Consider the following 21,261-nt stretch of genomic DNA (forward strand, 5'->3'; position numbering starts at 1 on the left):
CAACGAAACCGACATGTATTAAAATACCCGGTAGAGCATTGAAACCATTCCCTCTTTTCTGCGCTCCCCAATACAAGAACCCCCCACCCATCTCCCACCTAGTTGTGCAATAAAAAATCCTCTTATCCACCTTTGCCTCATAATGAGGTTCACAAGAACGAAAACAAGCCACTACTGAAAATGTCTCATCCAACCTCAACCAACAGCGACTCTTGCTATGTATCTGCTTTGGTTGGTTTCAGAAGCAGCACCTTACATTACTAAACAAAGGACATTTGAAGACCAAGGAGTAAAGAAAACGGAAGCTTTATTGCTTGAAGACAAGATAAAAGAAATCAAAATGAATGATGGAGGAGGCAAAGTAAAATACGTTATTGAAGAAATTAATATACGTGAAAGTGAAATGTGAATAGTAAATTTCACAATTTCTTTTCAGAATCAGAATCATCTTTATTGCCAAATATGTAGAACACACAAGGAATTTGTTTCCGGTAGAACACGCTGCACTAGTATCGTCGTCAAAAAAACTGCTAAGTGGCACTATACAGTTCCATTTTGCTCTCTTTATTTGCTCTCATTTGCTCTCTTTATTCTACACTGGCTACATGAAGTCTTAAATTAGTGTATGCACGTACTTGTGCACTATTGGAATAAAACAGTACACGTGTGCATGTATATGTGTGTGCGTGCGTGCGTGTGTGTGTGTGTGTGTGTGTGTGTGTGTGTGTGCGTGTATATGAGTGTGTTTTTGTGTATTTCAGTGTGTGTGTATGTGTGCATATTTCTCCTTGTGTGTGTGTGTACGTGTTTCTGTCTATGTTTATTTCTGTGTGTGTGTGTGTTTATTAATGTGTTTGTTTATTTCTCTGTGTGTGTGTGTTTATTTCTTCGTGTGTGTGTGTGTGTGCGCGTGAGCGTATACGCGCGTGTCGTGTGCGTGTGCGTGCGTGTGTGTGTGTGTGTGTGTGTGTGTGTGTGTGTGTGTGTGTGAGAGAGAGAGAGAGAGAGAGAGAGAGAGAGAGAGAGAGAGAGAGAGAGAGAGAGAGAGAGAGTGAGAGAGAGAGAGAGAGAGAGAGAGAGAGAGAGAGAGAGAGAGAGAGAGAGAGAGAGAGAGAGAGAGAGAGAGAGAGAGAGAGAGAGAGAGAGGGAGCAGAGAGTGTAAGCGTGTAAGTAGGTATGCGTGTGTAAAGTGTTGTGTGCGTGTTATGTGTCTGTGAAGGGGCCAAGTTGTTTCTCTGCCCTTCTTGTGGCAAACATAAAATTTGTCAGTCGAATTGTAAATTGTAACGATGCACTCAAACAAGCATTCCAATTTGAACACGGTGCAAGAGAGGACTCCCCCTAATTAAAGATGCAAAACACCTGAAGACACAAACAAATGTGCGCACGCATGGAAACGTATATCTCCAGATATTGATGACAGTCAATATCTACATCAATGGTGTGATGTTGGGAACATACGTGCAGATTTTCGCCTGTGATATTGACCGGATGCGCTTTATTCGGACCTACTTTGAACGGACCTGCGCGTGGGTTGACCAGCCGCCAGCCAGAAGAGGGCATTCGGAATCTGCCTGGTTAAAGTTGCGTCACGCCGATTGAACTGCGTGTGAGAGGAAAGCACGTGGACGTAAAAGAAAAAAAAGGTGGATATTTGAAGACTGGATTATTTTGTCAGATTTTGCGTTGGCTTGTGTTCGAGAAAGCCGCGCGACTTTGCTGTGTGCGCCATGGGCGGTCCAGACTGAACATCCCTCCCGTCATACGACACCGAGGTTTTGCCCTGTACGGGAGTGGAATCTCAGGGCTGTTTTTCGGTGAAACCGAATTATGTTTCGTTAATGAAGAGGCTTCGCGACGGGGTTCGTGATGAATCTTCAGGTGCAAGAAGAGATTGCCACGGTCCACTTGGATGGGACTGCGCTTGCTGCAGTGGCCAATTCTTGTTGACTTCAACTTGGACACGGCTGTTGTTTTTGCAGCGAAAGCACAGATGTGGAATTTGGAATTTGGATTTACATCAAATCTAACCGAACAATCCTCAACAAAAGGAGATAATTGCGCCGTGTTTTGCGGTTATAAAGCCACATTTGAACCGGACTGCACACCCAAGTCCAGAAGAGGAAGCGGGGGCAGGTGCGCTCAGATCCGACCATTAAATTCGGACTGTACCTGTTTGTTAGTGGGCATGCGGATCCAATTCCATTAACTGGTTTTAACGGAAAACGCGGATATGGGTAAGTGCCTTTCTAAATAACACGTATTATATCTGAACAACGCATACGCTAATATAACCCTTAATTATGCATTCGAACGTAGTATTGTTCCGAATCAATTCCCAGTACCAACAGGGGTATTCGGAACACACTGCCAAAACGTTTTTGAGAAGCTTCAGGAATGAGTGCTGAATCCTGTGCGTTAATTTTCAGTAGCAGCGCTGCAGTGCTACCCCCTCCTTGCCACCCTCCATTCTCCCCCATTTGGCTGTAAGGTTTATTACAGACTAAATGGACTTAATTTGTAATTTCCAAGCTTGTGCACATAACGAGAGCAGTCCAAATGTTGTGCATTGCAAATTAGACTTTTTTTTAATTCTCTCAACCAATTTGAATGGTTCACTTACTGGCATGCACAGGAGTCACCGGAATGCTAATCACATCAATGTTGGAAGCCTGCTCATGTTATACAAAACCTGGATCCCCATTTCATCCATTGCGTGTCCTTAATATACTAAAAAATATAAATATACTCTGCACAGTTTTGTCACATCCATGATTCCAAACTTTAAAATTTGGGGCACCGGGGCAGATTTGGACCACAAACTACGCCCAATGCAAATGTCCTCAAAGTGTCCCTGTTCATCACTTGAAAAAAGTCAGTTCAGAAATACAGCCATTAATGTAAAATATACACTTCGCAAGTTGACTGTGAAGATTTTGGTTTAGTATTGCTGTTGAGGTTTCCTCATGTGTGGATAACACAACATGCTCACCCCAATATTTCATTCGGATTCTCTTTTTAATTATATATTCTGCTTACACACAAACACACATGCTACGCTGTATAATTAGAACTTGTTATCTGTCATTTTCCTACCCAGTAGTATTATCGATGGCAGCCTGGTCTCACTAGACAGCCATTGGAAACTAGTCGTCTGTACAGATGATGAAGTCCACTGATATTTCCGTGCCATTAATTGTAATGCGGTGGAATTTATTGACCCACAGTGGGGGTTTCTGCACACCATCAATATAAGCAAAGGTAGTATGCACTCAAAATTGCAGCGTGTCGGTCTGGGAACTCAAATGCAATTTGTGTGCAAAGTAACCCGATAGGGTGATGGGGTTTTTTGTTTGTTAGATTGTGTGTCCGGATGATGATATCGGAGTGTAGTGAGGTTAATGGGAATTAATGCAGGAAGTGCATCTCTCTCACATGCACACACACGCACACACACCCCAAAAATAGCCTCACAATCATTTTTTAATATGCTTTACTTCAGGTACTTGATGATCGTGTGGTTTTCCCCACCAGTGTCGCAGGCTGTGATGTTCTTCATTAACAGCACGCAATGCACTTAGGTTTCATGCACCTTGTCATTAGAGATCTCTGAAGAACTGTTGCCAAAGGCTTATAGCAAAATTCCTGAGACATTTTTGTCCCGCACTTATTCCACCCAATGTGATATTTTAGCTTCTCATCTATTGAAAACGATATTCAACAGAGGACCTGTTGGAACTGGATATTATGTTCATATTATTGGCCGTCGTTTGCACACAAGACAATTAAAGGACAACCGACATCACTTTTTTTTCCCAAAACTGATGTTTTATAGCATCAAAAATACCCAAAACACACACTATGATATTTTTAGTCAAATGCAAAACACCAATAAAAATGACTTAGTGTCCAAAAACTACTTCAAATTGAACCCGGAAGTGGCCAGTTTCAGAAGGTCCCGCCCCCTTGTTCGTGGTGTCACCCCACGACGTCTTGCCTTGCTGGAGAATCAAAACAATGGCTTCAGATTCAGAAAACATGCATTCTTGTTATTCCAGTTATGAATATGATTTAAATAGTTCTGAAGAGGAAAGCATACATATTTGCAATTGATTAAAGAATTTATCCCGGTCATTTTGATGCATCTAGAGAGAAATGTAGTGACAAACTCTTTCGTACTCACAGTACCCAAAAAAGACAGAAGATGGCGACAAAGCTCCGTGTAAATTGACTCCTGGGACGTTTTGTAAGCGTTTTTGTAAGCGTACATCAAATACAAATACATCAAATACAAATACTGTAGAAGTCTTGGTGCAACACACAACGATTCACCATCGCGTTATTCATGTGTTTCCCTTCTAATTTCGCCATCAACACGGATCAACACGAAGTTTTCAGACAAAACAAAGTACCGCAAAATGCACTGAGGTGATGCAAGGTATGTCTTTTCTTGGTGAGGGGCGTTCCTTCAGTGACGTAGGGTGAGGACTCGTCACCAACTCAAAAACAACTTCCGGAATATTTAGCGCGAGTCTTAAAACGTAAAATATAGCTATATGCGGTGGAATCTTTATAAAATACGCTCAGTAGAAGTCATTTGAAGCGATTTTTAAAAATTATGGACACAACTTGTCCGGTGACGTTGGTTGTCCTTTAAGGACTTCTGCTGGCTCCCCTGTATCCAAAAGGCATCATTCGATGTCAGGTGAAGCTTTGCAGGGGTCATCAGGCAACATCACATTTAGAATATACATATACAAATTGTACCCGCCCAAAAAAGAGTCATTGTTTCATTTCAGTCGATAAATGGCAATAGAAACTCAAGAAAAGTAATAATCGATTGCAAGCATTTCCGAATTACACTGTGCGATGCTATTCCGCTTATCAGAATCAGAATCATCTTTATTGCCAAGTATGTAGAACACACAAGGAATTTGTTTCTGGTCGAACACACTGCACTAGTATCATCATCAAAAAATTTCAAAGAGGCACTCTACAGTTCCATTTGGGCTACTGTTCAAAGAATTAATGGATTGGGGTAAGAAACTGTTTAAATGTCTGCTGGATTTGGTGCGCATGGATCGGTAGTGCCTGCCTAAGGGGAGTAGCTGGAAAAGGTGGTGGGCAGGGTGCGGAGGGTCCAGTAGGATTTTCCGTGCCCTAGTTTGGATTCTTGCAGTGTGCTAGTCCTGGAGAGTGGGTAGGGCGGTGCCAATGATTTTTTCCGCCTTCCTGACTGTTGAAGTCGGATTTTGTCCATTTTTGTGGCGGCCCCGAACCAAACGGTGATGGAAGAACACAGGATGTATTCGATGACAGCCGTGTAGAAATGTTGCAGCACCTCCTGTGGCAGGCCATGCTTCTTTAGCATCCTCAGGAAGTACATTCTCTGTTGGGCCTTTTTCAGGATATAGTTGGTGTTGACCTCCCACTTCATGTCCTTGGAGACTGTGATTCCCACTAACTTGAAGGTCTCAACGGTTGACACGAGGCATTTGGATAGTGTGAGGGGTAGCTGTGTCGATGGATGTTTCCTGAAGTCCATGATCATCTCTACTGTCTTGAGCGTGTTCAGCTCCAGGTTGTGACGGCTGCACCAGAGCTCCAGCTGCTCCGCTCGACGCAGACTGACCGTGGTGTCGTCTGCGAACTTTATTAATTTGACAGCTCGGTGCGTTGAGGTGCATTCGTTCGTGTAGAGAGAGAAGAGCAATGGAGAGAAGTTCACGGTTTAGACGTGTTTGATTAAAATCGCCCAAAGTGATCAGGGGTGACTGGATATTTTAGTTCGAGTTTGTTTACATGGTGGTTGTATACACGCGTTAGCATTAGCTTGTGGCGCGATGTACATGGCGACGAGAATAAAGGAAGAGAACTCACGTGGCGAGTAAAATGGCTTGCAGTTGAGAGACAGCGATTCCAAGCCAGGGCTGCCTTGTGCGTCGAGCATCATGACATCGGTGCACCATTCCTCGTTGATGTAGAAGCATATTCCACCACCTTTGGACTTCCCCGGTTGCTCCATAGTGCGGTCGGCTCTGAGGAGACGGAAGCCGGGTAGGTGTAGCGTGGAATCCGGGTGGCGGTCACTGAGCCAGGTCTCAGTGAAGCAGAGCGCAGCACAACGTGCAAACGTTTTATTGGTTTTCGTTCGTCCATCTTGTTTGGTAGTGAGCGTAGATTAGCGAGATCCATGGGAACGGTGTTCGACATCCACGCTGCCATAGCTTTACGAGCACGCCGGCGTCTCAAAGCCCCGAAAAACCTTGTGGATTTTGTTGTGTCGGTGAAAATAGTACAAGAGTGGATTCCCCAATGCTCAGCAACTCTTCCCTCGGGTAACTAAGTCGCGTAGTGTTGCAAAAAACCAATGAAAATGACAGAACCAGGAACAATACTACGGAGCATGTGACCGATGCTGCCATTTGCGGCGCCATCTTGTCTATTTTCCAACAACACCTATTTGTACCTGAAATGAAATCCCAGTGATCTCAGCGGCCTCACGAAGCCCATCACTTACCTTTCAGATAATAGACAGCTTTACGTCGACAATTTTTTTGTTCTTCAATTTAATGACAGTTTAACAGAAGTCAGTTGTTTGGGTCCCAAGTGGCAAACGAGCTCATTTGGTGAGAATTTTCTGCCAGGATATTCTTATTCATCTGCCGTACATCACACCATGTCGTCTCCAATGTAGAAAAGCTTATTTTTATTCTCTGAATATCTCTTGCACTTCCTTCTTGATGAAGTCACGCACACAAATAAGTCTGTCGCTGAACAGTTCACCTGAATGTGAATGGAATGATCGAAACCTTGTCAGTGTCTAAAAGAAAAAAAGAGCTGAAACAAAGTTAAGGTCTTGATATTGATCAAACACAATATGGTGTGCCTTAATGCTCAGTTACTATGAAGAACATAAAAAATAAGGTATTGATGTTTGTAACATTAAAATATCAATAATTTTGAGCAGAGGTGTCAAAATAATTTTTGCAATGATCCACATTGTAGTTACCGTTTCCTCTCGAGGGCCGTTTGTCATGATCTGGTTGGCGACCAACGGGGGGCGCTGTCGGCCCCGCCTGCACCTGCACAGGTGCTGGTCGTCCCGATCAGTTGGCGACTAACGGGTAGCGACGTCAGCCCTGCCGGCAGCCTCGCAGGTGCTGGTCGTTATAATCACTGACACTTAAAAGGACACCCGGCACGACCATCCGGTGTCGGTTCATTGTTTGCTGCTTGTTTACTGCATGCATTGTGTTTGTTTAACCTTGGCGGACTTTTACTTTTGGTCTTCTTTTGCTACTTTGTATTTTTTCCATTCAGATGATTTTGATGTTTTACATTTTGTTCCTGCTGACCTTTTTTTTTAATACAATTTGTCAAACAACCTCCTGCTCCCTCCTGCCTGCTTTGTGGGATCCGCACCCGCCATCACCACCTCGCAAACCGTGACACCGTTATGAATCTGGGGAAACTTAGTGTTTCATCTCTTCCACATAAATACAGAATGCAAAACAAATTAATTAATAAATAGTTTTAAAATCAGAAGTCAAGAATAATGACTGTTATTGTAGTTTAAATACACCAATTTGAAATTTTGGTTCGGACCTTGGCAAGTACAGACACTCCCTACCTTATGAACGAAATACGTTCAGAGTGGTCGTTCGAGGTGAATTCGTCCGTAACTTGCTTCAGTGCTATATTTTTTATGGAATGCATGTTTAAGTCAAACACTGAAAGAGGAAAGATAAAACAGATGATCTAACAGTTGTAAAATAAATTCACACCTACTCTAGTACAACAATATATATATATATATATATATATATATATATATATATATATATATATATATATATATATATATATATATATATATATATATATATATATATATATATATATATATATATATATGTGTGTGTGTCTTGTAAGCCATTACTGAAGCTGCTGGCACATAATTACTAAATTACGTGCTAGCAGCGATTACGTTTTGTTATGCATCGCCTGCTCCTCGGAGCGTCAAGTGGGAAGAGTAATTTCCTCCCCGCCCACATACTCTATGCAGCCAATCACAAACGAGCTCAGTGCCTCCTCCTCAGAACGTCAACTGGGAAGAGGGATTTCCTCCCCGCCCACATACCCTACACAGCCAATTCCAAGCAAGCTCGGCGGATGGTCCTGAACTTGTTGGCAACACTTCAGCATAGCTGGGCGCTGATTGGTCAGCATTGGTGTCCGTCGGTTAAACATCCAGCCCTTGAAACCTCCAATGTCTGTGTGGATGAGGCACTGAGGAGGAGGAACCAAGCTCATTTACGATTGGCTGTGTAAAGAATGTGGGCGGGAAGGAAATCCCTCTTTCCAGTTGACGGTCCAGGATCACGCGATGCATAACAAAAAGTAATGGTAGCATGTAATGACTGAATTACGTGCCAACAGCTTCATGTGTTTTATACTTCCCCTCTCAGTGTTTGACTTAAACATACATTCCATACAAAATATAGCACTGAAATCAACTTAGGAACAAATTCACCTTTCGGACTCGTTCGTAAGGTGCGGAGGGTCTGTATTGCTATCTTGTACATTGCATTAACAATAACCTACTCAACATGATTCAACATGACAGGACATGACAGTTTAACATGACAAAGAAGATAACTTCACATACAGGGCCAACTCCTCACAGTTGAATTAAATTGAGCAGGTTTGGCATCAAAAGCAACATGCTATAATCCTCATACCCAAAGTTGAAAGCATCCAAATGCCATTGACCTTGGGTAGCGAACCAGCTGTTTGGAAATTAATGTCAAACAGAATACCTTTCAGACGGGAGTAATGCATGTTATTGTATCCTTTTCTGTACATTTAAGTCTTTAACATTTACAAACCACCTTTAATTGTGTTTTTCGAAGTTGATGCGATCAGTTAGTCGTGTATCTTGAGTGCTCTCTGATTCACATTTCCTTCATTATTGACTTCAAATACACTGTACAACAGCATGCATTTTCATATCTTTGTCAGGTTACAGACACTGAATACGTGGAACTGTGCTTCTGTATTAAATATAATAATTTACCATTTGATAACTGGCATAACTAAAGTAATTATAATCTGAAAGTTTGTTTTTCAGAGCTGAGTGTGAGGGACGTAGGGCGAACCGTATGTGTTGTCTATTTTTGTTATTCTCTGCCTTATTGTCACTTCACCTGCATGGAGCTGTAACTATCAAGGGAAATCAGACAATATTGAAAAGCAAAACACACTTGAAGTCCCATATGTGCATATTTTTGTGTGTTAGTGCATGTGTGTGTTCGTGTGTGTGTGCGCGTGCTCGTGTGCATGTGCGTGCGTGCGTGTGTGCACGTGTGCGAAGCTCGGCTTGGGTGACCCTGCCAGTAGTACAAGACTCCGGCCGACATAGTTCTCGGGGTCATAGAGACGCGCAAAGTTCCTCACCACGATAAGTTGGTGATCCGAGGCACAGGTCGAAGGGTAGAGGCCATGCAAAGTGTGATCCCAAACCTGCACCCGGGGGTAGAAATAGGCAGAGTCCAACAGACCGGACCACCGGCAGCCCACTGCAACCGCACCCACCTGATGGTTCTCTTGAGTCCTCACTCATGCCACTTGAATACAGTGGGTTTGGACAAGTTTGTGGAGCAAGGAATGGCACGCCCTGTCCCTCACACAAAATCTATGAGTATCGCAGGCTTCAGATTCCACCATATAAGTCCTGTGGCTATAGGATAAAGTGACGAGGGCAGGTCATAGATGTGACTAGGAGATTGTAGTGTGATTCCTACACAGGGGCGGTACAGGCTTGATGGTCGTTGCGAAGATAGGATGCTTTATGGACAACTCCTGGCAGCAAGTAAGAAGCTGTGATACAAAGACAAGCTGAAATAGACTCTCAAGAGGTGCAACATCAAGCCCAGCGATCTGGAGTCTGCTGCAGCTAACAGGCCATTCTAGCGATCCTTCTGCCACAAAGGGGTGGCACACCTTGAAGATAAACGCACCCAGTGGTGGATTGGTGCGGCGACAACAAAAACACCATTGTGCAGTTCCAGTGCTACCTCAGCAACCTGATCCTGGCCTCATGTGTCCTGAATGTGGCAGGATTGGTGGCTCCAGAATCAGACTTCATAGTCACCTATAGTGGCATTGTCACCAGCAATGATGACTACTGTCCTATACACCACAGGAGAATGGAAGCTACGTCATCTTCCACTCTGATGGACTGCAAAGGAGGAGAAGGCGATGTGTGAAGATGATGGGAGGGATTCTACAACGTCATCATAGCACGTAACAAGCCTAGAAAGTAGACACTTGTTCAAGTGCAATTTGCTAATGGCTCTGCGCTCCTTAAGGACCACCATGAGATCCTTGCTCGCTGGGCAAGCCATTTGCAGAATCTTTTCAAGACCACCAACTCTGTCAACTCACACATTCTGGACAATTTTCCAGACCCGCCGCCAATCACGAGCCTCGTCACCCCACCATCATTTTCTGAGACCCGGCAAGCCATCGTGAGCCTTGAGAACAACAAAAGTGCTGGACCTGATATGGCATCGCTGTGGAGGTTTACAAACACGAAGGTTATCTCCTCACGTCCCATCTGCACCTCCTTATACATAACATCTGGGAACATAGGAACCACCCATAGGACTAGGACACCAACATCATTGTAGTCTACAAGAAGAAAGGGGACAGAACAACCATGTGGAAGTAGCCGAGGAATCTCTCTCCTCTCCACCGCAGGGGATTTTTTTTGCCAAAATCGTGCTCATCAGGCTGGTCAAGCTTCCAGAGTCTGTGCTTCAGGAAACGCATTGTGGCTTTCGGAAGACAGGATCCACCACAGACATGATTTTTGTTTTAAAGCAGCTAATGGAGAAGAGCAGAGAACATCACCTGGACCTCTACATAGCCTTCGTTTATCTCAGCAAAGCCTTTGGCATGGTCAACCGTGAGTTGCTCTGGAAACTTGGGGTACCACCCAAATTTCTCTGCATCTTCCAGCAGCTGCATGGCCGGATGAAAGCCAGAGTATGCTTCGGAGAAGTCCAGTCAGAGCTCTTCAAGGTGAACACTGGAGTGAAACAAGGCTGTGTCTTGGCTCCAGTGCTCTTTAACATCCTCCTCTCTGCCGTAATGCGCCTATTTCACCAAGGCCTCGGACATGAAGATGGTATCTGTGTGGGGTACCGCCTCGATGGAAACCTCTTTAACATCAGACATCTCCAGGCCCACACAAAGACGAAAACCTGACAGATCTGTGAACATGAGTATTCCGATTACTGTGTTGTGCTAGCTCACAGCTCAGAAACTATGCAGCATGTTCTTTACACAATTTCTATTTTTTTACCCGTCTTTTGGTCTCCAGATCAACAAAAAAAATTAGATCATCTTTCAACCTGTTACCACAACTTCCATACCACCCAGCCTTCTCATCAATGGCGTTTCACTAAACACAGTGGATCACTTTACCTACCTTTGTTCAACTTTGTCCTCCAACTTCTCCCTTGACATTGAAGTACAGAAACATATCAATAAAGCCTTGTCATCCTTTGGTTGCCTACGCAGCAGAGTCTTTGCGAAATGAAACCTCAAGATCGGAACCCAGATTGCCGTGTACAAAGCAGTATGTCTCTGCACTCTCCTCAATGGGGCAGAAACGTGGACCACATACTGCCAGCACATTACAACCCTTGAGGTTGTAATGTGCCTTCCACATCCACAACATGCAGAAGATCCTTGGCCTTTCCTGAGAAGATAAGGTTCCCCATAAAGACATCCTTCAGTGCGCAAATTCCATCTGCTTGGAAGTGGCAGTTGCAAAGACACATCTTTGGTGGATTGGACAAACCATCGGCATGTCTGATCACCGCCTGCCCCGCCATGTCCTCTATGGACAGCTGAAATACACAAAGCGCTCTGCTGGGGGGCAAACGTGACTTGAGGACTACACCAAGGACCTCCTCAAATGAGCCAACATCAATACCACACAGCTTGAAACTCTGCCATCCAATCGACAAACTTGGCAGACCACTTGTGCCAGGATAGTGTCTCAAATACATCAAATCATTCAAGGCAGACAAATAGAAAGACACACTGAACGGCACCAGCGGGTACTCCCCTAGCATCTGGTTTCCCAGATGACACCAGATCACACCGGTGCACCAGTTAGCATTTCACAATTGACTAATTCATCCGTATTTTGTTTTCGATAGATAACTGAAGAGCCCGGCAGAAAAAGAGAGGGTAGTCGATAAAGCATTACCATACCAAATGCTAAATGTTCAGAAAGATAACTGCCCATTTTAGAAGTATATGAAACAATAGGAAGTATCCCAATGTGAAACAACTGGCAATGACTGACTATGTTTGTAAAAGTATGAATTTACACCAATCGTTTTTGCCACATGATCAAAGTTGGATTTAAACTTACAGCATGAAATAGGGAGAGGAGAAGAACAAAGCTATGGAGAATAGCACATGAGGTAAAGGGTAATAGAGACACGTCAGACAGTGACTTTTGCACGTTGGCGAATTCCATTAGAGGAGGCTTTAGTGCACAGAGCACTCATTAACCACATATGGCTTCAGTGGGGAGGCGGGAGGTTTCTTCTGAGGCAGCATTAGAATGAATAAAAAAGGCCCTCCCATCTAATTTAACAGACATGGGGAAATACAAAACTAGTTACTAAGGGTAATCTACAACCTCATGGGGTTAAAGTCAAATTTGTAATACGTCTGTGTAAGCTCTCAGTCGTACAGGAGTAGTCCATCGATGAGAAGGTTTCTTCAGCCGTCATCTGTACTTTTTTGAAGGTTCAAAAAAGTACAGATGACGGCTGAAGAAACCTCATCAAATTTGTAATACAAAAAAAACAATTTGAAAAAAAAATGTTTAACGACCTGCACATACCTCCCCGTAGTCAGGCTTGCGTATTACAATTACGTTGCAACAATACGCATGGGATCTCAGTAATGTTCTGTCATATCTTAGAAAGCATTGAAAGTAGCATGATTGATGATGTATATTCAACTCTCCGCTCCATCTGTGAGGAATTATGAAATATTCTTCTGAAAATGTCTCTCAGTATAGTATGTACTTTGGCACACACACACACACACACACACACACACACACACACACACACACACACACACACACACACACACACACACGCACACACACACACAAATACATCCAATACACATATGGTCTACACAGATGCTTGTCTTAAAACTAGATGGCAACACTAGAAAGCATATGTTCAATCATGCCCCTCAGCTATTCGATTTGAGAGAAATACTGCTGGCAAATCCTGCAGAGATTATGCTGAAACAGAAGTCATGGACGCTGCCTTCTAGACTCTGTACCTCCGAAACGTATCCATCAAGAACGTTCAGGCAAGATTCGGGACACGCGAGTGAAGGTCCGGGGGCCAGATCTGGCCCGCCACATCAATTTATTCGTCCCGCGAAAGCAAATCAAGCATGTGAAGTGCCATGATGCTTTCTAAATTCTGAACCAACATTTCGAATTGTTTTATGTAAACCACAATAACAGTCATTATTCTTGACTTCAGATTTGAATACTAGTCATTCATCAATTTGTTGTGCGCTCTGTGTATAATATGTGGAGGGGATGAAACACTATCATGGATTCCCCAAATTAATAACGGTTCTCGAGAGGAAATCATGATTACAATGTGGCCCATGGTAACAGAAAAATGAGTTATAGACCGTTGTTTTAGGATAACCATTCGAAGTGTGGTGTCTGACAACATGGTTTGTAAGCCAGTTGAAAGTATGCACAATTTATATGCTCACATTTATATTGGCCTTTGACAATGGTGCGAAAGGTTTTTGGAGCACACAGCACCTTCTCAAGAAGAAATCAATATTTTGTTATTGGCAGATCAATGTTGACTCTGTAGAGAGGAACCATTTTAATGCAAATGATTGTCACCCTCTTTGAACAAGAAAAAATAAATCTCATGACCACCTCAATGAATTCTTTTAAAATTTAAAGCAAGCGTCTAGTTCACCCATGAGTGATGCTCAGCACACGCATGCACCCACATATAAATATATTTTTTTCTGCATTGGGTCTTATTAATTTTAGTTAATGAATTTAGTAATTTGAACATAGCCACCACATTTGATTTTGATCTAAATAATTACTATTTATTCAACCTGAGACCCAAAATACCACTCTGAGTACCTTATAAATCGAGTCCAACATTTCAAAAATGCATCGTTTTAAACTATGCATTTTTGAAACGTTTGAGAGCGTAGCAAAATGAGGTTTTTCCTCTATTTCATATTTTTGATACTAAAATATTTTGAGTTTGTTTCTAAAGCTTAAATTTGCATAAATGCAACAGAGAGCAGATTATTAAAATCAACATCTTATAACTATTTTTACAAAAACAAGGTTTTAGTGAAAGAGCTCCCATGCCTCACTTTTACTCAGAATTGCTTCCCAAAATGCCATAACTTCATAATATCAAAATTGTAAAATAAAATAAAAAAAGACTGCGGGGCAATGACACCCTTACCGGAACGTTTTGTGTCACCTTTTTTTTCCAGCATATAGAAGCACCTTTCCTTCTTTGTCTTCAATGTTGTTTAATAACATGTAATTCTTGCTGACACATTCATTTATGGTTTATTTGTGTTCACTTTCCACTGAACTACAATAAAGGTAATGACCTGGACAATTTCAATTTTCCAGTGTATGAGAAAGAAAATGTCCCACCCTCTAATGCCCCACTGGGAGCTAAAGGGAAGGCAGAATTCGTGAGATTAGGTTTGAGTGAGTGGCACAACAGAAAATGTGATAAATTCATCAGCACTGAGTGGATTAACTGAGGGAAGGATTTCTCACAATCAGCGAATGCCAGCCAGACACATATTTGCAGGTAGCTGACACAGGCCATCAGGTGGTAAAGGCAAAGTGATTTATCACTTCAGATCGTTTGAATCATAGACGTGAGTGACGCTGAGGTGATGACAGTTGGGGATAAAGAGGTCTTTGCTCAGAGAAGGTGTTTGTGTGCATAAGATAAAACATTGGGTCAATCAATCTATGCTGTGAGCATATTGCCCGTTTGAGAAGATTTGTAATAAAATATGTGACAATAAAGAGGTCATGAGCAAATTTTGAGTAGCAGTTACCCATCACAGCGTTTAAAAGTATTTGTGACAGGGTGATTATTTCATTTTATGGTGAAATGCAATACGTAAAAGCAAAGTGCATGAAACAAGAATACAAACAAGAATACAAACAAGTATATTCATTATTATGTGTTGATGAAAAGGTTTCTTCAGCCGTCATCTGTACTTTGTTTCGAAACGTCCGACACCTTCAAAGAAGTACAGATGACGGCTGAAGAAACCTTTTCATTAATGGACCACTGCTGTACGACTGAGAGCTTACACACACATTATTATGTGTTGTTAATTTAAACTAATCAAACAAATGTGACATAATTAAATCCTGTAATACAGTGCTTTTAATACAGTGCCCTTAGCAAAATGTGCTCTGTGTTTTCTCTCCCCCACCATCTCTTTCTCTATCTCTCTCTCTCTCTCTCCCCCGCCACATCATATTCGCCCCGTGAACGCAAATCAGGCAAGTCAAGTGATGCTTGCTGAAGTCTGAACCAAAATTTCAAATTGTGAAATGTAACCACAATAACAGTCATTATTCTTGACTTCAAATTTGAAAACTAGTTATATGCACAAATATGTATATATCCACACTTTGTATTTTGAAAAGAACACACGTAAGAAAACATAACTCATACGTCTCACAATAGAGAAAAGTTAACGAATGATAGAACTACCAAGAAAATGCCGAACTATAGGTAATTGCAACAATTTAGTTTGAAGTTGCTATCTGACTATAGCCAATAGCTGTGTCTGAAACTTATGACAAAAAGTTAGCGGACACCATGGCAGACAACTCTTAAAAGTTGCCTGCCCAGCCATAAAGTTGCCTGCCCCATTTTTCACACAATAAGACGACTAATCGCAAAAAAAACAAAAACATTGTTGCAAAGTATAAATGATTTTTTTTAATTAAGGAAGTACCTACCACAAATGCTCCCTTGCTTAATTTATGGTAAATATCCCTTGCTGAAGATTTTTCTCCAGTTGTCGTTCTTCGTAATGGTGCACAATGCAATGTTTGCGTTGCGTTGTCTGTCAAAAGCTGTCTGTCCACGTGGCTTCTAACTGTTTTCTCGTAGCTTTTACTTTGTTGAATAAAACAACCGTTTGATTTGAAAAAAATCATTTTTTTTTTCTTCTTCTTGAAGAAGTTGTCGGCCACAAGGGCAAAGACATTTTGAAATGTGCACGCCCGACGTAGAAGTTGTACGCCCCGGGCCTCCGGGCAGACGTTATTTCAAACACTGCCAATAGATATGTCACAGTCAAACAATTGAAGCAGAAGTCTCACTTCGTTTGGAGCGAAGTAATTAGTAGGATCCCCAAACAGCAGTCGTAGACAAGAGCCGTATTTGTCTGTAACAACGCACAGACAAGCACTGGTCAATATGGACCAATAAACACAAAATGCACATTAACAAAAGGCGCTGGCACAAAAGGCAAGGAGAAAACGAAACACACGACTCCAAATGAAATACAAAAACTCAATACGCAAAGCACCAATCAATTATTAATAGAAGATTCAATATCACAGAAAAAACAAAGGACCGTAAGCAATGCCAAAATCACTACGGCAAGAACAAGAATAACTCCTGGGCAGAAGCAGTGGCAAGAAAAAACAATACACCGGAAACCTAATGTCCGAATAACACTCCTTAAATACCCGTTAGATAATGAGGAGATTAACAGCAGGTGTGTTAAAAGCAGGGAGGCACAAACCCACCACCTACCACCAAATCTGAACATGACAAGATCAATCAATTTGGCTTTCATATTAAACTCCAAATGAGACAAAGCCGGCCGGGTAGGGATGCATTTGTTTTTAATGATGGACGAATATGAGTAAATGTGATGCCCACAAATGAATTTTATTTCAGGTTTATGAGTATAGGCTTACACATATAAGCAAGTATGTCAAAACCTGAAACCCCATTTGTAATCTGGAGGCTCCAATGAAACAACTACTACATATTAATTTTGGATGTTTTCGATGATGTGTAGTTGATCTGCTTAATGCGTTTTCCTTTCCTATCTCATGCAGGCTCTGCTCTGCAACGTCGTTGGATAATACTTCAACTGCTGATGCAGGTGTGGCTCGCAGCAAGCCCAGCTCAAACGGAGCGTCCCTGCCCAAAGAGCTGTCGCTGTGATGGCAAAATTGTGTACTGTGAGTCAAGTGCATTCCGTGATGTCCCCAAGAACCTCTCAGGAGGTTGTGAAGGCCTGTCGTTAAGGTACAACAGCCTCATCCACCTTCGAGCTGGCCAGTTCATTGGCCTGAACCACCTCATCTGGCTCTATTTAGACCACAATTACATCACAGTTGTAGATGGCATGGCTTTCCAGGGAGTTCGCAGACTAAAAGAACTGATCTTGAGCTCCAACAAGATCACTTCACTTCACAACACCACATTCCATCCTGTACCTAATTTGCGTAACCTAGATCTGTCATATAACAAACTGGAAGTGTTGCAATCAGGCCAGTTTCAAGGACTTCGGAAGCTTCTCAGCCTCCATATCCGCTCCAATTCACTCAAGATCCTTCCACTGCGTCTCTTCCAAGACTGCAGGAATCTTGAGTTTCTTGATCTGGGGTACAACCGCTTGCGCAGTATCACTCGGAATGCACTTTCTGGCCTAGTCAAGCTTACAGAGTTGCACTTGGAACACAACCAATTCTCAAAGATCAATTTTTCACATTTTCCCCGTCTCTACAACTTACGGGCTCTTTACCTCCAGTGGAATCGCATTCGCTCCATGAGCCAAGGCCTCACCTGGATTTGGGTTTCCATCCAAAAACTCGACTTGTCTGGGAATGATCTCTCAGAACTTGATGCTGCTATTTACCAATATTTGCCCAACCTACAAACTCTCAATCTGGACTCCAACAAGTTGACAAATGTGTCCCAAGAGGCGGTTGATGCCTGGGTCTCCGTCACTGCAATTAGCTTGGCTGGGAATGTTTGGGACTGCGGACGAGCCATTTGTCCCCTCGTCTCTTGGCTGAAGAAATTTCGTGGTGCAAAGGAGACCACTATGATATGTGCCTCTCCAAAGAAAGCCCAAGGTGAGAAAGTGATGGATGCTGTTGAAGCTTTTGGGGTTTGCCAGGTCAACCAAGTGACGATGCTCACCGTAAGTGTGCCCTCCACTCCGTCCAATGTCTCCGAGCAGCATGAACAGCACCCAGCAATTTTGGCTTCACCTACTCGTTCTGGAAAGAGAGCTGAAGGATCAATCAGGGGCCCAACTTCATCAGCTGTTACCCAGCCGGCAGCACTTCCCCCAGATCAAGATTTGGAGCCTGTTTCCTTTCATAAAATTGTTGCAGGAAGTGTGGCCCTGTTTCTGTCTGTTGCCGTGATCCTATTGGTGATCTATGTGTCGTGGAAACGCTATCCTAGCAGTGTCAAACAACTGCAGGAGAATTCCTCGACGGCCCGTAAGCGGCGCAAGAAGTCAAAGGAAACGGAACGCACCTTGAGCTCTCCCCTGCAGGAGTACTATGTGGACTATAAACCCAACAATTCAGAGGCCATGGATGTTCTCGTCAATGGGACCGGAACCTGCACTTACACCATCTCAGGCTCCCGAGAATGTGAGGTATGACCCGAACCACCGCCATTCATCAAAAAAAAAAAACTATGTCCAAACAGAAACGACCAGAGGTAATTATTTACTCTGCATTGCATATTTTTTAGACACCCACACAAAGCAAATACTATAGTCTTATTATTGTTTCATTTTAGACATGTTCAAAAAGTGATGAGTCTTCATTTATACAATTTATTCTGCTCAATTTGTTTGCTTTATCACAGAATACCTTTTAAAACTTTTGACTTAATGTTTTATTTTTCTGGCCACAGAATTGCATGTTGAATAATGGTCCTAATAATAATATTTCAAGGCTGTGGTTAAATGCCTATGGCATCTTGTGTATAATTCAAGTTTTCCTGGTGGGAGATTGTCTTCATAACAACTCTGTCACTACTGCTGTAAAAAAACAGTGGCTTTCTTCATACCCTGCCCCAGTATTTTTATCATGATGACAACAATAATAATAACCATTCTTCTTCTTCTTCTTCTTCTTCTTCTTCTTCTTCTTCTTCTTCTTCTTAATAATAATAATAATAATAATAATAATAATAATAATAATAATAATAGTAGTCGTATGTTGCAGTGCAATTTTTCTCTGGATACTCTGGTTGACTCCCACATTCCCAAAACAAGCATGGTGCAGGCTATTGGAACACTCTAAATGTTTCCTTGGTGTGATTGTGAGCCCAAATGCTTGTTGATTTTTAAGCGCCCTACAATTGACTGGCAAAAAAATTAGTCTCTTGTGGTCATGCTGTAGCGGCTACAGCATGACCACAAGAGACTCTGAAAAAGATGGATGGATTGATTGCCTTATGTGGCCGCAACGAATTGTGTTTTGATGTTTTTCAATTGGGGAAACCTTATTTCAATTCACAAATGGATCTAGTCACGGAAAGGATTCATGAGCATGGGGTTTCACTGTGTTTTTTTCCCAGATGTCTGGCTTAGTCTGTCACACGAATCATCTTTTACCGTGGTGGAGTGTTGACAGCAACTATCAGTCAGCAGTTCGCAAAGTCCAGAGTTCATTTCAGAATGTGCTTCAATCTTGTTTCTACATTTGGTTTCCCCTGTACAGACATAAATCATTCGGCGGCACACGCTCACACACCTCACAGGCCCCTTGTCTATCCTACAAGTCTTATTGGCTTGAATTTGGGTATGTCAGACAAAGAGCGAAGCATCTATATTTCATTTGTATGTTCTCACTATTATTATTCCATCTTTGCGTTCTTTGGACAGATGTTAGTCAATTTCCTGTAGATTACAGCTCCATGAATGTAGTCTTGTGTTTTTCTAATCAATTTCCACAAATAAATGTGGCTTTCAAATTTAATTTTCATTTTTTTCCATCCAAGCCAAATTCAAAACAAAAAACACACATCAATAATTTTCTCCCAACGCGAGCATTTGTTTGGTGAGATTCTTTTTAATGTATTAAATCAACACGACACTGTATCATTTTTTTAGACATTCAAATTCGCCAGTTAGAGGTCAGCGTCAAATTGGTAATATATTGCGAAAATATACAAAATAAACACACTTACTTAGCTGATTGTAATTTATTGGATGTTACACACCTGAAACACTGATTTTTCAGCCTCACGATTAGCCACGTGAGAGACATCAAACATACCCTGCGCTTGAGAGAACATCCCTCTTGTACACTAATCCAGTTGGGTTCACACTCTGGTTCCATGCCACTGCTTCCATGCCAGTATTTTCTTTTTAGAATGTGAGTCATGGTAATATTGTGTATATATTTTCAGAAGAAGTGTCCAAAAATACCAACATCCAGTTGGGTTCACACTCGGGTTCCATGCCACTGCTTCCTGCACCTCAAACTTTGATGCAAGCTTTTTAGAATTTAGTAGTTTGACGCAACTTCCATTTGAATTTTTATTTTATTTTGTGGTTGCAACCTGATGCATTTCATTCATATTATGAGTTGTGCTCGCTTGGTACATTCACGAGCATTGGCTAACTTGCTTACGGACTGAAACTCTGCCAGTATTTTCTTTTTAGAATGTGAGTCACGGTAATATTGTGTGTGTGTATTTTCAGAAGAAGTGTCCAAAAATACCAACATTGCTTGTTTGAATTTGATTCCCCTCTGTGCTTTCTTGGTCATTATTGAATATAATACAATGAGCCGTTGCTGCTGCTCGGTTCACAAACATAAAACACAAACATTTTATGTCTACCAGGATTTACTGCTCCTATCAAATGTACAGCATTTAAATCTATCTAACTTTAAGTTACCTTTTAGCATGTGTCCCGTACCATACATTATGTCATGACTGTTAGATGTACAGTATGTCACACTGAGCAAAAAAGACAGTTCTCCTGCCTGGAAGAAATGTAAACCTGGATGGCACAAATTGTCTTGAACTTCAATGAAAAGAAGACAGTATCACTTCTGTCTTATTTTAATTTCTTTGGTCCCACTGGCCCATGTACATCTCATCC

General features: G+C 42.1%; 1 protein-coding gene and 1 pseudogene across 2 annotated transcripts in view; one reads left to right on the plus strand and one right to left on the minus strand.

Moving 5' to 3' along the window:
* The first annotated feature begins 1,417 nt into the window (after nucleotides 1–1,417).
* Nucleotides 1,418–21,261, plus strand: part of LOC148884396 (leucine-rich repeat transmembrane neuronal protein 4-like) — a 125,999-nt gene continuing 106,155 nt past the window's right edge. For both annotated transcript variants that reach the window (XM_089020139.1, XM_089020138.1), the window contains exons 1-2: nucleotides 1,418–2,237; nucleotides 17,234–18,795. In XM_089020139.1, the coding sequence (XP_088876265.1) occupies nucleotides 2,234–2,237; nucleotides 17,234–18,795 (1,566 nt within the window). In that variant the 5' untranslated portion in view covers nucleotides 1,418–2,233. The remainder of the gene's footprint in view (nucleotides 2,238–17,233; nucleotides 18,796–21,261) is intronic.
* Nucleotides 3,494–6,425, minus strand: LOC148884397 (uncharacterized; annotated as a pseudogene).

Source organism: Hippocampus bargibanti, linkage group LG18 (assembly GCF_051943395.1).
Source record: "Hippocampus bargibanti isolate YZ-2025 linkage group LG18, ASM5194339v1, whole genome shotgun sequence".
Taxonomy (NCBI): domain Eukaryota; kingdom Metazoa; phylum Chordata; class Actinopteri; order Syngnathiformes; family Syngnathidae; genus Hippocampus; species Hippocampus bargibanti.